General features: G+C 34.1%; 4 protein-coding genes and 1 non-coding gene across 8 annotated transcripts in view; 3 read left to right on the forward strand and 2 right to left on the reverse strand.

Moving 5' to 3' along the window:
• The window catches only part of LOC123312415 (fibronectin type-III domain-containing protein 3a), a 51,701-nt gene extending 45,734 nt beyond the window's left edge, over nucleotides 1–5,967 (reverse strand). Inside the window, exons 1-2 of the mRNA XM_044896823.1 lie at nucleotides 5,853–5,967; nucleotides 2,975–3,393 (exon numbers count right to left, since the gene is read on the reverse strand). Coding sequence (XP_044752758.1) covers nucleotides 2,975–3,374 — 400 coding nt within the window. The 5' untranslated portion in view covers nucleotides 3,375–3,393; nucleotides 5,853–5,967. The remainder of the gene's footprint in view (nucleotides 1–2,974; nucleotides 3,394–5,852) is intronic.
• On the forward strand, nucleotides 120–7,616 carry LOC123312416 (general odorant-binding protein 83a-like). 4 transcript variants are annotated; one of them, XM_044896830.1, is made up of 6 exons: nucleotides 120–328; nucleotides 6,699–6,774; nucleotides 6,826–6,914; nucleotides 7,037–7,139; nucleotides 7,366–7,430; nucleotides 7,493–7,616. In XM_044896830.1, exons 2-6 carry the CDS (start codon nucleotides 6,714–6,716, stop codon nucleotides 7,508–7,510), a joined length of 336 nt encoding a protein of 111 aa, XP_044752765.1. In that variant the 5' UTR covers nucleotides 120–328; nucleotides 6,699–6,713; the 3' UTR covers nucleotides 7,511–7,616. The 4 variants fall into 4 exon arrangements, with proteins under 4 accessions (XP_044752765.1, XP_044752763.1, XP_044752764.1 ...); XM_044896828.1 differs by having other exon boundaries at nucleotides 120–288; XM_044896829.1 differs by lacking the exon at nucleotides 120–328 and adding an exon at nucleotides 4,765–5,227.
• A 264-nt stretch (nucleotides 7,617–7,880) lies between these two features.
• Nucleotides 7,881–9,811, forward strand: LOC123311593 (MKRN2 opposite strand protein). Its single transcript, XM_044895645.1, has 3 exons — nucleotides 7,881–8,289; nucleotides 8,726–8,803; nucleotides 8,861–9,811. Exons 1-3 carry the CDS (start codon nucleotides 8,159–8,161, stop codon nucleotides 9,162–9,164), a joined length of 513 nt encoding a protein of 170 aa, XP_044751580.1. The 5' UTR covers nucleotides 7,881–8,158; the 3' UTR covers nucleotides 9,165–9,811.
• LOC123311592 (sodium/potassium/calcium exchanger 5-like) lies at nucleotides 9,518–17,931 on the reverse strand. Its single transcript, XM_044895644.1, has 8 exons — nucleotides 17,742–17,931; nucleotides 15,254–15,515; nucleotides 12,654–13,021; nucleotides 11,552–11,722; nucleotides 10,983–11,427; nucleotides 10,726–10,932; nucleotides 10,558–10,659; nucleotides 9,518–10,305 (listed from the first exon to the last, which is right to left on the reverse strand). Exons 2-8 carry the CDS (start codon nucleotides 15,336–15,338, stop codon nucleotides 9,995–9,997), a joined length of 1,689 nt encoding a protein of 562 aa, XP_044751579.1. The 5' UTR covers nucleotides 15,339–15,515; nucleotides 17,742–17,931; the 3' UTR covers nucleotides 9,518–9,994.
• Nucleotides 13,296–13,369, forward strand: Trnan-guu. The gene has a single exon. It is a non-coding gene; the product is annotated as a tRNA-Asn (tRNA).
• Nucleotides 17,932–18,225: the final 294 nt, after the last annotated feature.

Consider the following 18,225-nt stretch of genomic DNA (forward strand, 5'->3'; position numbering starts at 1 on the left):
TTTACTCGATCGTATTGACGGAACCACCCGATCCCGCGTTCGGCTCGGAGAATGGAATGGTATGACGTGTCGGAGAATACTGATGATTTGTAACGAAGTTTTACGGTGCAATAATTCATGAATAAGTTCAATTTTGGTTTTCAACAATTCCTTATTCATCAGGTCTTATCAACGGATTGGGCTACTACAATTCAGTGGTAGTTTCAATGAACGATATCCACAGGAAATGGATAAAAATCGCAATTTTGATTCGGTAGGAAACCATTCGGATTTATGGGATTGGGCCAGGTAGCGATAAAATGATTTAGCTTTTACTTTTAAACTTCAGGTACCCACTCAATGAGTAAGACCAATATATCAATGAAAAAACAACCAATCATTTATAAACATACCAATTTTTCATATCAAGGAAGTGATTTTCAAATATATTCAGCTTCGACTGAATGGTTTTTTTTGCTGAGTTTTCAAATTGCTTGGAATAGATTCAGCGTATTCGAAAACCTAAATTTTCATTGCAAACTTTCGGATATCTAACACTGTTTAGGAGAAAATCGAATTTCTGGTTTTTCCATTTTTCATTTTCACTTTGAAGGGCTTTCTAGAATGCAATACTAAAAATCGAGATTTTCGAAATCGAGTTTTTGTGCTGGGGTGGAAGCCTAGGCAACGCTGATTAAATAACCGAAAATCCCAATTGGATCAGACGAATATAACAGGAGATATCGCAGATTGAAAATTGCAATTTTTGAAAAATGCCATTTCCAAAGTGAAAATCTAAACGAACGGAGATAGGCTTTCGAAATTGCCTTCAATAGATTCAGCGTGTTTGAAAACCTATATTTTCATACCAAACTTTCCAAAATCTGACACTGTTTAGGAGAAAATAATTTTTTTTGTTTTTCCACTTTTCATTTTCCAGTTGACTTCGAAGAGCTCTCCGGAGTGCAATTCTCTATTGAAGCATCAACTGTTTGGTTTCCTACAATCTTCGGAACAAATTCTTTGCACTCCATATCCTAGGAGAGTAATAGAACATCCTGATTTTTAGACAGAGTAGCAAATAGGTGATTTTAGGGGGGTCTAACCCCTTGTTCATTTTTGACCTAAAAAATCGAGATTTTCGAAATCGAGTTTTTGTGCTAGGGTGGAAGCCTAGGCAACGCTGATTATATAACCGAAAATTCCAATTGAATCAGACGAATATAACAGGAGATATCGCAGATTGAAAATTGCAATTTTTGAAAAATGCCATTTCCAAAGTGAAAATCTGAACGAACGGAAATAGGCTTTCGAAATTGCCTTCAATAGATTCAGCGTGTTCGAGAACCTATATTTTCATACCAAACTTTCCAAAATCTGACACTGTTTAGGAGAAAATAATTTTCTTTGTTTTTCCACTTTTCATTTTCCAGTTGACTTCGAAGAGCTCTCCGGAGTACAATTCTCTATTGAAGCATCAACTGTTTGGTTTCCTACAATTTTCGGAACAAATTCTTTGCACTCCATATCCTAGGAGAGTAATAGAACATCCTGATTTTTAGACAGAGTAGCAAATAGGTGATTTTAGGGGGGTCTAAACCCTTGCTCATTTTTGACCTAAAAAATCGAGATTTTCGTAATCGAGTTTTTGTGCTAGGGTGGAAGCCTAGGCAACGCTGATTAAATAACCGAAAATCCCAATTGGATCAGACGAATATAACAGGAGATATCGCAAATTGAAAATTGCAATTTTTGAAAAATGCCATTTCCAAAGTGAAAATCTAAACGAACGGAGATAGGCTTTCGAAATTGCCTTCAATAGATTCAGCGTGTTCGAAAACCTATATTTTCATACCAAACTTTCCAAAATCTGACACTGTTCAGGAGAAAATAATTTTTTTTGTTTTTCCACTTTTCATTTTCCAGTTGACTTCGAAGAGCTCTCTGGAGTGCAATTCTCTATTGAATAAACTGTTTGGTTTTCTAGAATCTTCAAAACAAATTCTTTGCACTCCATATCCTAGGAGAGTAATAGAACATCCTGATTTTCAGACAGAGTAGCAAATAGGTGATTTTAGGGGGGTCTAACCCCTTGCTCATTTTTGACCTAAAAAATCGAGATTTTCGAAATCGAGTTTTTGTGCTAGGGTGGAAGCCTAGGCAACGCTGATTATATAACCGAAAATCCCAATTGAATCAGACGAATATAACAGCAGATTGAAATTTGAAATATGAGAGGAGACGAAGATTGAAAAAAGTTACACATAGACCAAATATGGTGTTTAAGGTACGCCATTGGAGAAAATCGAACATCAAAGAAGAAACGTCAAAGTTATGGCTAGAATCTAAATAATAAAAGATATTTTATATTTCCACAAACTTCCCAAGGTAGTGACCTGAAATATTACTGAACATCGAAAAAAGGCCCAATACTATTCCCAGATTTTCTTCTGCTTTACATCCCAAATCCCCTTCAAGAGAAAGAGAAATGAAAAAATATTCTATGCCATTGCAATAAAGACCAAGGATGCTTTGCACCTCTTGATGAAACTCTATCATTTTATTTGCTGCTCAGTTCCTTTGAATTCAAATAAAAAACGCCTATTATATGCTACCCAACTTCATGTATGAGGGGTCCAGATGTGCTTTACTCCCCAAGTTACATTATAAAAAGCGAGACTTTGACTCGTACAAATATTTTAATAGTAGATTCTTGAGGTCAAAAGAAACACTTTTTTCCTATACCATTTTAAGTTTTCATAATGAGCTGTGCCAGCCCTAACAAAACAAATGGTTTTTCAACAGCCTGTATATTTTAAACCGAGCCGATTCGGAAAAAATGGTAAAGGAAAAAAGTGTTTCTTTTGACTTCAAGAATCTACCCTTAAAATATCTGTACGAGTCAAAGACTCACCCTGTATAGTCCGCTACTGCCTTCTTTCAATGAAAAAAATATCAAATCTCATTTTTCAGCTGACAGCATGGTCCGACTCACCTCTCAGCACCTCGGTCGTGTCACCAATCTGGAAGCTTATAGTCACACCCGGATTGACGTGAAAAAACACAACATACTCGGAGTTCTTGGTTTCATCCCCGTTCGGCTGGCCGTGCACCGAACATGTTCCCGACGTCTGGGGTTCGAAACCGGGCCCGAAATAAAACTTTGGGGTCGTTGACTCCCCGGTGACGCCAGACAGGAGGTCCGACTCCGATTGGCCGGCCGAATATTGGTGATAATACGTGTAATGGTGGTAGATCTTGTGGTGGTGATGCAGGTGATTCTGGTTGTTGCAGGGTTTGAGGATGTGGTTCTGATTCATCGGTTGCTGGTGGGTTACAGGTGGCTTCGCGTTGACATTTGGTCGTAGCACAGCTTCGTCTTTCACTCTCACCATTCGTGTGAATTTTGGTTACCTGAAGAAGAAAGGGTGTATTTTAGCAGAGGCTTCACAACAGCTTTATTTCATATTTTTCCAAAGTTCTGGAACAGTATGTTCTAAGATGAGAAGGCAAGAATGCACGATGTTAGTCGACAGGGTGTTGGTGAATGAGTGCGACAAACTTCAGGGGTCTCAGGGGGTGATTCTGCATGAAAAAAAAGAGCAACCCTTCTAGTGATAAATCTAAGAATTTCATTCATTTCGGCGCAACCGTTCGGTCTTGAGAAAGTTTTAACTGAACCCAACCTATTTAGCATTTTTCGAAGGTCAAATTTCTTCCAAGATAATTATCGTAGATCTAAATATGGTACATATTCTGAAAGAGCATCTCATCTAGTTAAGAATCTGAGAATTTCATCCATCTCGTCATAACCGTTCGATCTTTAGGAAGTTTTAACTGAACCCAACTTTTTGGGAATTTTTCGAAGGTCATCTTTGGAGTGATTTATCTTCCAGGAAAATCATCGTACATCCGATTGTTATACGTATTCTGAAAGAGCAACTCTTCTTGTGATAAATCTGAAGATTTCATTCATCTCGGCGCAACCGTTCGGTCTTGACGAATTCTCAAGTGGAATTTGCAATTTATGAAAAATGCCATTTCCAAGATGAAAATCTAGCGTTTTCGAAAACCCATATTTTCACGTAAATACTCAGTGGTCATTTCAGAGAACTAAGCAATTTTTTCTGTGGGGTCTGACTAAAATTTCATTGATCATTTAACTCCATTCAAAAATGAGCATAAGAGCATTGGCATTTGAAAAATGCCATGAGACGGATCCATACTCAGGTCGAGACTGAGTCTTCTGGTCCATCGATCTAGTTTACGCGAGAAGCGAAATAAAAATGTCAATATCATTCTGACGGTCGCGATATAATAAATTTGGCACGCATTTTTCCAACCTGGAAAATTGCCGTTTTCAGATATCGCACGAATGACACTTATAAGCGAAACAGTTGACGTCAAAGTAATAATCTTTAATGGGCATTTTAGTATTTGAGTGACGATTTGGGCAGAATCAGATAAGAATTTATGGAATATAGAGAAAATTCATTACGGATTATTTCCAACAATGAATAATTTATGGTCGGAAAAACAATTCATCTAGTTTGACGTCGAGTATTTTCCTCGAAAACCGTAGCTCCTAGATGCGTGTGAACCAGGATACCTATTGTCAATACAAATAAATACACATATAGACAATTTTGTCCTTCGATAGGTACTTATTCCACTGAAACCCGTCAAGAACTGTCAACAATTTTTTTTCGGCGGGTAGTTTGTAATTTTTCATTTATACAATCTGTGTGAATAGCGCGCATTGCTGCAGTGAAGAATTATCGATTCCGAAAGCATAAATTCTCTCTCCCAATAATTTTGAGTTAATTTCTGTTCCATACTCTCGTAACAAATCAACGATTTGAGATCCATCCGTCTATAATTTAGTACTGATGTAAAATTAATAATGAGCGCGATTCTAGGAAGTTCAAATTTATACTCCATCCGGGATATTCCAACATAACCTATTTTCATTATCATTTTACATGCGCATCATCTGTAATGGGCCTGTAATCTATTGAATGATTAGATTCACAGGATAGACTTTTCGCTTTTCTGTACAACAGGTTTTTGCAACTTTCGTATCATAACAACAATTAAGTGCGACTTGAAGTAATGGAATTATTGACAATAATTTCGCCCAATATAGAGGCACGTGATATGAATCTTGATCTTATAAAATGTTTCTACTGAATACTGAAAACAACGCAGGATTAAAATTCCATTCAGAATTATCTAGAGTATATGGATAGTGAGTATGTAGCATAAATTTATACTTCCAAAACTGTACCCCGATATAAACCAGGTAAATTATTATTATTTTCCACGAAATTTGTGGGGTACAAATAAAAAATATGAAATTCGAAAGTAACTGCACATTTTTCGAGATGAGAATGATGATATTTTCCTATATTAATTCAGTAGACAACGGTCTTTAATACTAACAATATGTTGGAGAGAAAATTATACTTCCAAGATGTTCATAAAATCGAAAATTCCACATTCAATTCGAAACAGCTGTTCAAACGTTAATTTTTACTGATATTCAAGATAAAAGAATTTTCCAATTCATTTGATCCAATTCTCAATATCCCACCATATTTTTCGATAGAAAACGAGTTGTATTCGAGTGTTCACTTGTTTTCTCTCTTCTCGCAGTCTCCAATGATGAAACAACAACGTACTTTTCCAGAAAACCCCCAACAGATTTCCAAAATACGCCCTGTAAGGAGGGGAAAAGCCGATAGAGAAAACCCGCTAAATAACTTACATTATCCGAACGAATTCGAATTATTGGGTAGATTGTAGTCAGTGCAAGCGGAAACTGTTGGTATGATTCAATGACAAAATATAAATGTTACCAAAAGAGCACTTACTAAGGTCGGGAAAACTGCAGCAGAGTAACAACACTACTATTGATTTTCCGGAATTTACGGAGCCGAACATCGTTTTCGTATTTTATGTCAAAGGCTCGCGTTTGCGCCGGAACCACCTACATCTGGCTAACTTCGTGTGGGTGGGTTCCGATAAGGAATATCTGTGATTTTGAAAAATCTAAAGACTCGATATCGGATCTTTTAACATTTTGAGAAAAACTAATTTTGAGGGATAACTAATACAAATCTGCCTGTTCATTAGCCAGGCTTTCACTCCAAAGCTTCAAAAGATAGATCGAAGAAATTTTGTAAAAAAACGATAATGTTCCCATAAAGGTAATGTTGTCACCAGAGTACCTTATCCTCATAGTATTCGAGAAATTGATTTGAAACATTCGAATATTTCGAATGAGGATTTTCTTCGACTTCAGTCCACCACTTCTTGGCAAGAATGAGATATCTTCCTATCAATGAAAAACACTGCATTTCATTCAGTTTCTTGGTTACAGCGGAAATAGAATCATGAGAATGATATTCAAATGTGTATTTACACGCACGACTTGAAACAAATAACAACTTGTTTCCCAATTGATCATAGGTTTGCCCCCGTTTTGTGAAATTTTCTTATTCGAACTATATCATTTATACCTCACTCAATGACAATTTTTTGGTATAAATGATTTTTGTTCGCATTTACAATTCAGTTGTAAATCCACTTCGTTGAACGGTCTTTAAAATGCGACAACGTGTTTTTGTACTTTTAGTATCATTTTTAGCATATACTTCGGTGAGTTGGAGTATTTCCATGTGTGTAGTTTCAAAAAATTCAGAGAACTATTTTTTCAGGGTCTAGACGAAGAGATGCAGGATCTAATTAATAATCTACATAATACTTGCGTTGGTGAAGTTGGAGTAGACGAAGGTGAATATGAGTATTTTTTTTTTAATATCCCTTAACAATGCCTGTCTTCAGGTTTGATCACCAAAGCACAAAATGGGGATTTTGCTGAGGATGAGAAACTGATGTGTTACTCCAAATGCCTTCTGGATCAAATGGCTATAGTGAGTACCTTCTCATTTTTCGTATATACACTGAATAAAATGTTTCTGAACACTTGAGTAACTTGAAGTTATTTTCTAAAAATCCATTTCGTTAATAAATATTTCTTCAAATATTTTTTTAGGTTGATGAAGAAGGTGTAGTAGATCCCGAAGCTGCTTTAGCTGTTCTTCCTGCTGATATGCAGGCTGAGGCTGGTCCAGCAGTGAGGAAGTGCTCAAAATTAAGTGAGTTTATCCAGTGTCCAAATGATGTATAACATTTATGTCTCCTTTAGTACGTTTATCCAGTATTTCCATTTTTCAACAATTCTTCCTGATCTCTGATCTTTTTATTCCTCAAAGCTGAACTTGATAGTTGAGACCATATCGCAAAAAAAAAAACCAACATGCATATGAGACTTTCCTCTAAATGATGACTTGAATAAACTGAAGTACCCCTTATTCTTCTCAGGAGGCTCCAACCCTTGCAACACAGTTTTTGAGGTGATGAAGTGTTGGTACAAGGAATCACCTGCGGTAGGTTCAAATTGGAAATATTTTTACTTGAAAAACCTATATATTTACAAAATATGTTTCAGACCTACTTCATGCCCTGAACACATGCGTCGTTTTCCTAGAAATTAATTAAGAAAAACTTGTAAAATAATTTATTTCATCATATAATGTGACATTTTAATAATTAGAAGCAATTTCGAAAAAAAACTTGTGATTTTTCTCTCGAATCATCCTGAATAAAGAATAATTTAATTATATTCTATCTAAAAAGGACATCACTATAATTCAATCAACAGGTGATTTTTCAATATTAAATTAGTCTAGCATAATTTTTCAAACACCTTTTATTTATTTCTTTAACTTCTCACAATCCCCTCTACCTAAAACTGTTTCCTGTATAATAATGAATGAATATCTGCAACCACTGAAACATATAAAAAGGAGCACATGCGCCATCGATGGAGTCCACATTATCCTATTTCCTTAGAGAAAGTGCCTATTTCTAACAATCAACAAAGAGAACTAAGAGAAGAGTTTGTCTCTGGAATCAACTTAAATTGATGATTGAAGAGAGAACAGAAGTGACGTAAAGCCTCAAAATATATTTCATACGAGTTTTAGTGCTACCGTTAGGCAAATTTTTCAATCCATTTCGAAAACTGTGTTGTTTATTATGACGCTACTGTAATAAGCATTTGATTGAACTGAAGTCTTCACCAGTGGCGTAGCAGCAGTATATTTCATCTAGCATGGATGGCATGGATCGGCAAATTCTTTGTTTTAAACATTGTGGGACAATTTTTTGCTTCGATTTGCCTGAAGTATGTCCACTGTGCCACTTTTCTTTGTCCCTTATTCCTGTGGAGGATATTCCTTTCAGGTATGTTATTATCGTATATTCCATTAGGCCATTGAGTATTGAACTCAATGGGTTTTATACTCAATGATTCGACAATCAAAAAAGTTAAGACAAAAGAAGATTTTCTGTTCCTTTGCGTTTAGATATGATATTTAATGAATCGATAAATACGAATTTTCCATGCAATCCTTAAATAAATTCTTCTTCACGCATTGTATTTTTATTTCAACATCTGAATTTTGTTATTTGACTCTCCATAGATAATAAAAAGAGATGCTTATTAGGAATAAACCTTCTGAACATTTTATAAAAAAATTCTGTTCCAAAGATTCATTTGAAATGGAATGAACATTTTCAAAGAAAGGTGCCTATATAAGAAACAACTTAACGCTTCATGTTAAAATGTCCTTTGAAAAGATTCACCTGCAAATTTATATTTTCGCATATTTTCTGACAGGTTACCGCATCCATTTGTCAAAGCTGGACAATACCCATGTTCGATCGTCATCAAATCGACAACTGGAACGTTTCTAGAGTAAGTCACACCGAGAAGTTCACATATTCACTTGTTCATATGGAATTTTTTTTTCAGGAATTACAATTACAACAAAAATCTACACATCGGCGTGACCGATAGCAGAGGCGCAGTTCACGAATACGATTCAGGAGGTTTACGAAAAAACTGCACCCAGGATTGGAATCAGTCAATCGTAGTCTACAAAAGTTCAGAGGTCTGGAGAAGTCACTGGGATAGTCCATTGGCTGTTGTGTATGCTGATCCTATGTGGCGTTCAGAAAATTACGATGAAGACAATTTCAATTGTTTTTCGTTTGTGATCGCGTTTTTGAAAAAGTTGAATTGCAAAGAACTCAATGAATTCATGGATAAGGAGTAATTCTGTGAAAAATTCATATTACCCAAGATTCGCTCTTCCAACGAATATATAGCATTGTATAGGAAGGTGCAGAAAGACGGCTATTCGTTTAGTCTATGATATTCAAATGGGGAAGAAAGTAATGAATTATAAGAGCTCGATTTTAAATTTTCATAAACCAGTACAATAAACCAATTTTCATAAATATTTTTTCTTGTTCGACATTATAGATTACAGTACAGTCACATGAAGAAACGAGGAATGAAATTAAATATCAGGTAAACTCTTTTATTTTCTTCATAGAAGAAATGAGAAAAATTGCGATATAGGTACTATATACTTGGAAGGATTATCTCACATATCTACAAGAAGGTACAGGGTAAATTATGCTAAAATTCACTTCATTCATTCAAATTCTACAAGGCTGAAACTTGTCTGATTCCAACAGGAAACTCCTGGTTCAAAACTTGTCCAACTATACAAAAATTAAAAAAATTAATTTATCGCGAAATAATATCAAAATTCAAATGAAAATCACATTTGAAAGTACAAAAAATATTGTTAATCATCGAAGAAAAGTAAAAATACTAGAAATAATACATAATTACTCAAGGAAAAAACATTCATATTGTATACCTATCTCTAATTAACTATGTAGTTTGATTTGGTAAAGCAATTTCTATATTAGGTTTAACTGGATCCAAATCCAATTCATTTGAAATACCAATCAATACTTCAATTAAATTGATTACAATTTCGGGAAGGGAAAACATCGAAAAAAATTTCATTAACCTAAATCCTTACATTTGAAGAAGTAAGTAAACCTCTTTAAATGGTGGATGAACTATTCGTCAGCAATGTTCTCTAGTCAATAGTTCAGACACAATCGCCAACGAAATACAAACAAAATACACTAAACTTAATATCACACCTACTCTTTTTCTCAACTGGAATTTGTTTAAATAAAGTGTAATAAATAATACGACTGCCACACCGATCAGTGCTACTATGGTGTATTCTATGATTCCAGATTCAATTCTTATGAAAGAATTCTTGTTGGTGCCCATCATTATAGTTTTGAGAAACCAGGGTAAACCCAAGGACATCAATATATTCATTGTGTTGGCTCCAAGTGAATTTGACACACCCATTGATCCTTCACCTAAGCAAAAAAAGTTGAGATAAGCTTGGTACAAAGAGACAAGAGTATTTAAAAAGTCAGCAATGTTTCAAATTTTTACGAGCCACTACTGTTATATATAATATTGGCTGAATTAGCTTTTAAGGTATAAGAGTTATCGAAAGTTTGCCACTGTTTGAAAAAAATGGAGCACGATATAAAAACGTTAAAAAATTGCGAACACGGTAATACTAGTAAAGATTCAGGATGAGGCAATAAGTTAGCTCTTCGTACCTCTTCTGGACATTATTGTAATAGATATTGATTCTGGTAAGCATCCACCAGCAGCCAGAAATGTGAATCCAAGCACAGCATCTGGAATTCTGAAGGTAGTTCCTAGAAATAAAGGTTCAAATTCGACAATTTTATTCTTAATCAGGCAGATAGAAGGTGTTGTCTTACCTATCAATGTTATCATCCAAGAAACGACATATGAATTAATACCAATGGACACGATACACATCACGAATATCAGTGGATACAAATTCGGGTGTTTTCGAGGATCGGGAAGAAAGATATGTAAAAAGCATTTGATTGGGAACAAATAAACCCATAAACATTTAACAGTGGTACTTGCATCCTTTGGAAACACAAACCAAGGCAGTTCATCTGAAAAAACATGATCAATATACCAATTCAGCCATCTTTGAAACGCCTACCTTCGTCGTTTGTCTTCTCTTCGTTCTTCTCCTCAATAGTGGCCATACCCTTCTCATGGTCTTTTATCTGAATCGTGCTTAAGGTGGTTGATTGAAAATTCTTGAAATTCTGTTGAGATTGCCTGTGGTGTGCATCCTCCATATAAGAACCATATGGGGAAACAGTTGATACTTTTCGGTCGCTTGTGCTTATGGAGTCTTTTTTGATACTCGCTTCATCGCAATCGCTTGTTTGATCATTTCTCTTCGGGAGGAATTTTGAGATATAGTTTGAGATTCTTGTGTTGTTGTACATCACGGTGAAGTAGAGGAAATAAACGACGAACAGAATGAACCCTTCGTACCAGAAGATGTAACCATCCCATGTTATTAAGACTAAGAGGAATACTGCGCATATGTAGATTATCACATCTCTTGTTAATGGCCACCAATCTAACTGGATTGGCTGAAAAATTAATTTGAGAATAATTTTTTACGATTAAAATGTGCAGGAATCAAAAATATAAAACAGTCTTTCCATAGACTTACGTATCTGTGTTTAATTTATTCGAAGTCCATGAAAAACATACCTGAGATGCTGCTAGGCCACCAATAGCTGCTACCCCGAGGGCGTTGAACAGAGAAGAACCCACAATAGTTCCTACACCTAAATCAGACTCCGTTATAAAAGTTCCTATTATATTTACAAATAATTCAGGGGTAGACGTAGCTATGGACATGAAAGTGGCTGCGGCTACATCCTGAAAAATCACAGTATTGAGAAAAATTGCATACATTCGAAAATATCAGACAGGGGCAATAACCTGTCTGTAACCTTCAGAAAAAAGACGCATTAGACTTAGCTCAAGGATGCTCGAGCCACTTCAAAACCTTATCGTTAGGACTTGAAGCTAAATATCCTTTAATTGCTCCATTTATTTGCGAACAATCGATATCTGAACAAACATTCTTCCAGCTAGAATACATACGATAATCTGCATTTTCGAATAGTCTCTTCAACATATCGATTACGAATAATTTTAAATTTTATATTTTCACTTGTGAATCTAATAGAATAGCTGTCTGAGGATCTTTCCTTATATAATTTTAAGGACACGATTCAGTACAGTGCAAATAATGTATACCAAGAAGTTACTCTTAGATCTGTAATCTACTATGAATGCCTAATTACATTTTGTATAAAAAGTGTATCATTTAGATGTTTGTATATCTATAAGTATGAATACCGACACAATCACATAATCCAACAAATGTTTAGAAAACGAATCTTTTCAATTTTACAAATTAAGTGCATATAAATCCTAGATTATGAATTCGAATTGGTGTTGAACTTTGAGGGATATCATTTTCATGGACCATTTCAGCGAATTAATGTGGAACATTCAAGGGCTGTGTGGTAGGTTACAGAGTAAACAGCAGGTGAATAAATACCAATCGAATTCAGGACATCATTTTTCATTATCTAATAATAGATATGAATTGGCAATTAGCTCGACTGCGTAGAAAATTATTCGAACATTTTCACCACTTTCCTTTCGATTCTTTTTAATCAACATCCCAAATTATATTTCATACGAAATAACTCAAAGAAATTACCCTCAATGTTGCAGAAATATCATGGAAACATGGAAAATACATAATTGATAGGAAAATTATTGCAAATATACTCACTTGGGTTAAGTTAAACACATCACAAAGAATTTCCATGCACGGCAAGAAGTATTTATCACAGATGATAGCTAATATGGTGAAACAATATATTCCAACTAATATCACAGGGATAATTGCCCAACTTCTTAATTCTTCCACGGAAAAAACATGAGGAAAATCTTCTGAGGAGTCTGAACATGTCTGGTTTTCCAAAATCGTTATGATAGGTGTATCACTTTGTGACTGGTTATCATTCAACCTTTCTGCTGATCTATAAACGTTGTATCGTGAAGGGTAGTTCTTCGTATCCGCAGGTAGGGGTTGATAGTTGAAAATTATTGTTGAAAAATTGGTCGAGATAGAGGGCGATGAGTTGTAGTATGTCAAATCTGTAAAAAAATATTTGTGTTTTGTAGAACACTCGGTAATTGGTAAGAATTTGTAGAATAGTGTTGATTCTTGAACATTGCCATCTAAAAGATTATGAAGTTACTGTAGGTGACACTAAAGCCACTTAGGTGATTTGAAACTAGAAAAATTTTATGAAATCAACTCAATCACACGAATTCATAAGAAAAAAAGGTTTAGATTATCCACTATAATAGTTATCGCAGTTGTGACCTTTCACAGGTATGTACATCCAAAGTTTCTCAACAAACATGAGCCTCCGTGGCGCAATCGGCTAGCGCGTTCGGCTGTTAACCGAAAGGTTGGTGGTTCGAGCCCACCCGGGGGCGTTCCTTTTTTGATTTTCTCATATTTCGAATTCAAAAATGACAACATGTGGGCATGAGTTAGTAACATTACTTTTTGTGTTGAAAACTGTTTATTTAAATAAAAACTTTGCTGGTGATATGCATTTAAAAATAAAATTCCTTTTGTAATCTTTTATAACTTTGATTTACAAGTACCACTGCAAACATTTTTCTGTACTTACCTAAAGGCAAAACTTAAACTAAAGAAAAAATCACTTATCAATCTGTCTTATTGTTTTGATATACTATACTGAGTACTATAGAGTTTTCCAATTGGTAAATGAGAACTGATTTTCTAATTTCCCAAAGAATGTATCGAATCATTACAGAACGTCTAACACCTGTCTGGTTTTGTTCATAATGCGCAGGCTGAATTTTGGCTCATTCAGATTTTCTAACTTTAAATAAAGTTGAGGTATAAAACAATACGTAAATATATATATATAGGGCGGTAGACTATCCAGTTGGAGCAATTTCAATGGAAGGACCTTTTCAGCAATGGATTAGAAAGGGAATTTCTCATTTTAACAAGACTTGTTTTGACCGGAATTCTTTGAGGATGGTTATTTCCGTGTTTTAATTTTCAAAACTGAAATTCTAAATCTTTTTCTAAGTATTTATTGGCGTTGGTTTCAATGTGCAAAACCTGTCAGAAGTATTTGATATAGAATGGATTGGATGAATCAAACGAATTTCAAACAAAATAAGTTGCATGTGCTTCAGTATAATAAAATCTTTATTCAACATTTTCCGAACAATCAGAAACGTTTTATATCACCACACTACAACTATTTTGTGGCGGTGATATTCATGGAATGGAGAGGTTCTACTTTCAAAGTCGAATATTTTCAATCCGAATATTTTGAGAGGCTTTGCTGAAAAGCTCTTCTACCAAGGAAATATTATCACCAAAATAATATAAAGCACACATTGAAGAATTCAGCTTTAGAGGGCTAAGTTGGCATTCACATTCTGCCTCTCTTTCTTTCCATGCTGAACTCATCTGTACCTAAAAATTTGTAGCATCAGTTTGCTTTCATTCAATTCTCCTTGAGAGTTGAAATGATACTGTCTACATTATTAGCCTTGCTTACGAACAATGTGGTGCCATAATAAAAATAGATCTAGCCAGCAACAAGTAACATAATTTTCATTATCACATCGTCAGATTTCGCTAACTAGAATGTGCCAAATCTTCGGAATATAGAACACGTTATTTCAGACTGTTGGCTAGCCCTTTTTCAGCCTTTAATTAAAATTCCAAATTAAAACTCTGATCGTTAGAAATTGACCTTGGTCTTTCGCTATGGAGCAGCCAAATTTCGAGGACAATAATACACAGACATACAAATTGTACGAATGTCACATTCCAAGTGGTCATTCAACCAAAATCAATGAGAAAATGAACTCGAATTAAACGATTTGCACTACAAGAACATTATCGTGTATCTTCAACACGAATAGGTACAATTTTTTAAATCCACTAACTTGATGATGCTGTTTCAATAGCGAAACAAGTGAAGTGATTTCAAAAATTCTTGGTTGTTATAATCGTCCATCAAACATTAAATTTTTTCTACGAAATCAATTTAAATCAGAATGACAATCAAAATTTTGTAAAATGCGGTGGTTTCCACAATGAAAACCTGAACAGTGAATATAGAAAAGAGAAGACAATTGAAAATTCCAATTTTAGATCAATTTTTCTTTGATTATTGAAAGATTACCCAATTAAGATGAGGAAAAAAAATTGTTCTGTTTTCAAAAGTTCATTCGCGCATTATTAAGTTAGAGTTGAATATAACTGTTAGACTCACAGATTGTCTCTTTGCTCTTCAAGTTCAAAATACAAAATTCTCCACTCACCTTGATGAATAGCTTTTCCTAAACTTCCTCTCCATAAAATTGATACGAACAACGCTATCACCCAGACAGGTATATTCATAGTCATATTCTCTCCCTAAACAATCGATCTGCAGTTTCGCTATTTTCACCCACTTATCAAATATTCCAAATGAATTATAGAGCACTTGAATCGGTTCTCAAATTATATGGAGGAAAAAACCTTTTTGAATTAAACTGAACCATCCTCTAAACATTCACTGAAGAACTGATTGAACGACGAAATCTAAAAAACAAAACATAAAATTGAAGTTAACTAAAATTGATCTGGTTAGAAATTGTTATTTCTACTAGTATATACTCATACAAGGTATCCCCATTAACACAGGACCTTCTAGATCCAAACTTTACGGTCCTGTAAAAATCATTTTGCTTTCGTTGTGAAATTTTTTGAATAGTTTGAAGTTTGGAAATGTATTCAATTATTTTCCTAATTGGACTCATTCGTTTAGAGAAGATTTTATTAGCATCGTTTCCTAATTGAATGATTCATTTTTCATTTTATCGGAAATGAATTTTATCAGATGAAATGATAATGATCAAGGTTGAAATTTCTTATTATCATCGCATGAGCATCTGAAGATAGGACAATCCTATCGTAGGAACTTGACCCATATTGGTTGGAAAAGATTCGCATTTTTTATGTTTACAAGTATTTATGACACAAATATATTTGTAATTTATTTTAGAAGTAAACAATTGTAGGTAGGTAATTATAATCTTATGTTATGTGATATTTGGATTATTCTTAAATCGATTGATTTTGACCATAATTCTTACTGAGAGAGATGTGACAATCACAATAAACACTAAACACATTGGTTATTCTCACATAATTGAACTTATCTAAACGAATAGAAATACGAAACTAACATTCAAAATGGGATTCTTCATCTATTATTTTAGCAGAATGTGGTGTGTATTCCAATTATATAATTCTTAGTTTTTCAAATCAATCGAGAAAATCCAAGTCTTATACGTCAAACACGATATTACATTACAAATCACTTATTAGATATTATTATTCACCACAAATATTCACCAACATTCCTTGTATTACTCAATAGTATAAGATGATCAAACGTGACTTGTATACCGTATGTTTCGTGGACTAGTCATATTTTGAAAAATTCCAATACGAGTTAATTCTCAATTTACTACTTTTTTTCTTTTGTTGAGAATGAAAATTTCGGATGAATCAAGCGATCGTGTCATGTTTTACATAGCTCAGACGTTTTTAATTTCAAGATCTTTGGGATTATCCTTTTCACATATTTACATAAAAAATTTCTGCGTCCCTATGTTAATCACTGTATCAACTTTGTTCACATTTTGCTACGTAGATTCCCAATGGACTAGGAGATTTTGGAAAAGTACAACACACATCCTACACATGCTAACTATTCGGGAAAACATGATTACAGATGATATCATTATTTGTACGAATCGGAGTAGTAAAGAAAATAAATATCGGAATGATAATTATGCTAACTTCGAAGAACAGGTATACCATTTCATTAAAGAATCAACCAATATTAGAAAAGAACATTGACGGAAAACAAGTTACAAACCTAGAACAAGGTACAAACCTAGAAACAAACGAATTCTACTATTTTCTCATGAAACAATTCAGTAATACCATAAAACCGAAATCAAGATAGGATAGTGTTATCTGGAAAAATATTGCAACTTTTTTCATTGTACGGAATTTCATCTTTATAACGAGAAAAATTATATTGATCTTGATCACCTGAGTATTGGTGGCTTTATATTTATAATCTATGGACTTCCAGACAGTATCGGTACAGATCGGTTGGTTTGAACCGTAGATTAAATTATGATAAGTTACGATGATTCAGACGAAAATATAGAGAGGAATGCATCTATTGTATTGTTGGCTAAAAAGGAATTATTTTTATCAGGAATTTATGCTAATTTTCATCATTCGAATATCCAGCCTAATCCCCAGAGAATTACAAAATTTTGAATTATATCGGGATTCCTACACATCCATAACTTTATTTCAAATAACGGCTGAATAGATTACAAAGGACCTGAATTCAAATACGATATCTCTTGGACATGAACGAAAATAATAATTAAATGCAAATAGTGCAGGTATATATACAGAAGTATAGTATACATACATACTTAGAGGTGTTATTGTAGAGAATTGAGAAATCAATCTTTTGGTTTAATATAATTTTTAGCATTTTCATGAATTTACCTGGACTCTAAATAAAAACTACAGCTGTAGAAGATACCTAGTTGATGAGATTTCCAGATATCTGAGTTATTCCGAAAATGTATTCAAACAACAAAATATTTTTCACAATACGAGCAAATTTCACTAGCTATGTGTAGAGTATGTATTCTAGTTCTGTATAATTTTTCTCTTACGTTTCTATATTGAATATAAAGTAAACATTATGAAGAAAAGAAGAATACCTACCTTGACAGCCCACAAATCCATGATTATCACTAAAAAATACCAAACTCAAAAACTGCTTTTTATTTCCTTGATTTCATCCTTTTCAGGAATGAAATGGACCAGAGGAAGTAATAAATCAGCAACTCAATAAGGAGATTACAATTTCATTATCAGTTGAATCATTTCATTTATTCCTCTCCCGCCACCTTTTTCACCTTTACATACAATTATAACTATTGTTATTAATAAAACAAACAGTTTTGTCGATTCTCTCTCATTATCAGATGTGTGATATATCGCATTAAATTCTCAGAAATAAGAGATGATATATACACACGATGCCAAATACTGGGAGGATTGCCTACCAGAAAACGAAATTTGCTTGCATGGACAAAAAATATCGATTTGATTTCCTTAAGAAGCACTAAAAATAGGTGGAATTTTCAAAATTTTTGAAAGACAGGTATGATTTCGTTATGTAAAAGTACAATGAGAAGAAGCAGCA

Source organism: Coccinella septempunctata, chromosome 4 (genome assembly GCF_907165205.1).
Source record: "Coccinella septempunctata chromosome 4, icCocSept1.1, whole genome shotgun sequence".
NCBI classification, from domain to species: domain Eukaryota; kingdom Metazoa; phylum Arthropoda; class Insecta; order Coleoptera; family Coccinellidae; genus Coccinella; species Coccinella septempunctata.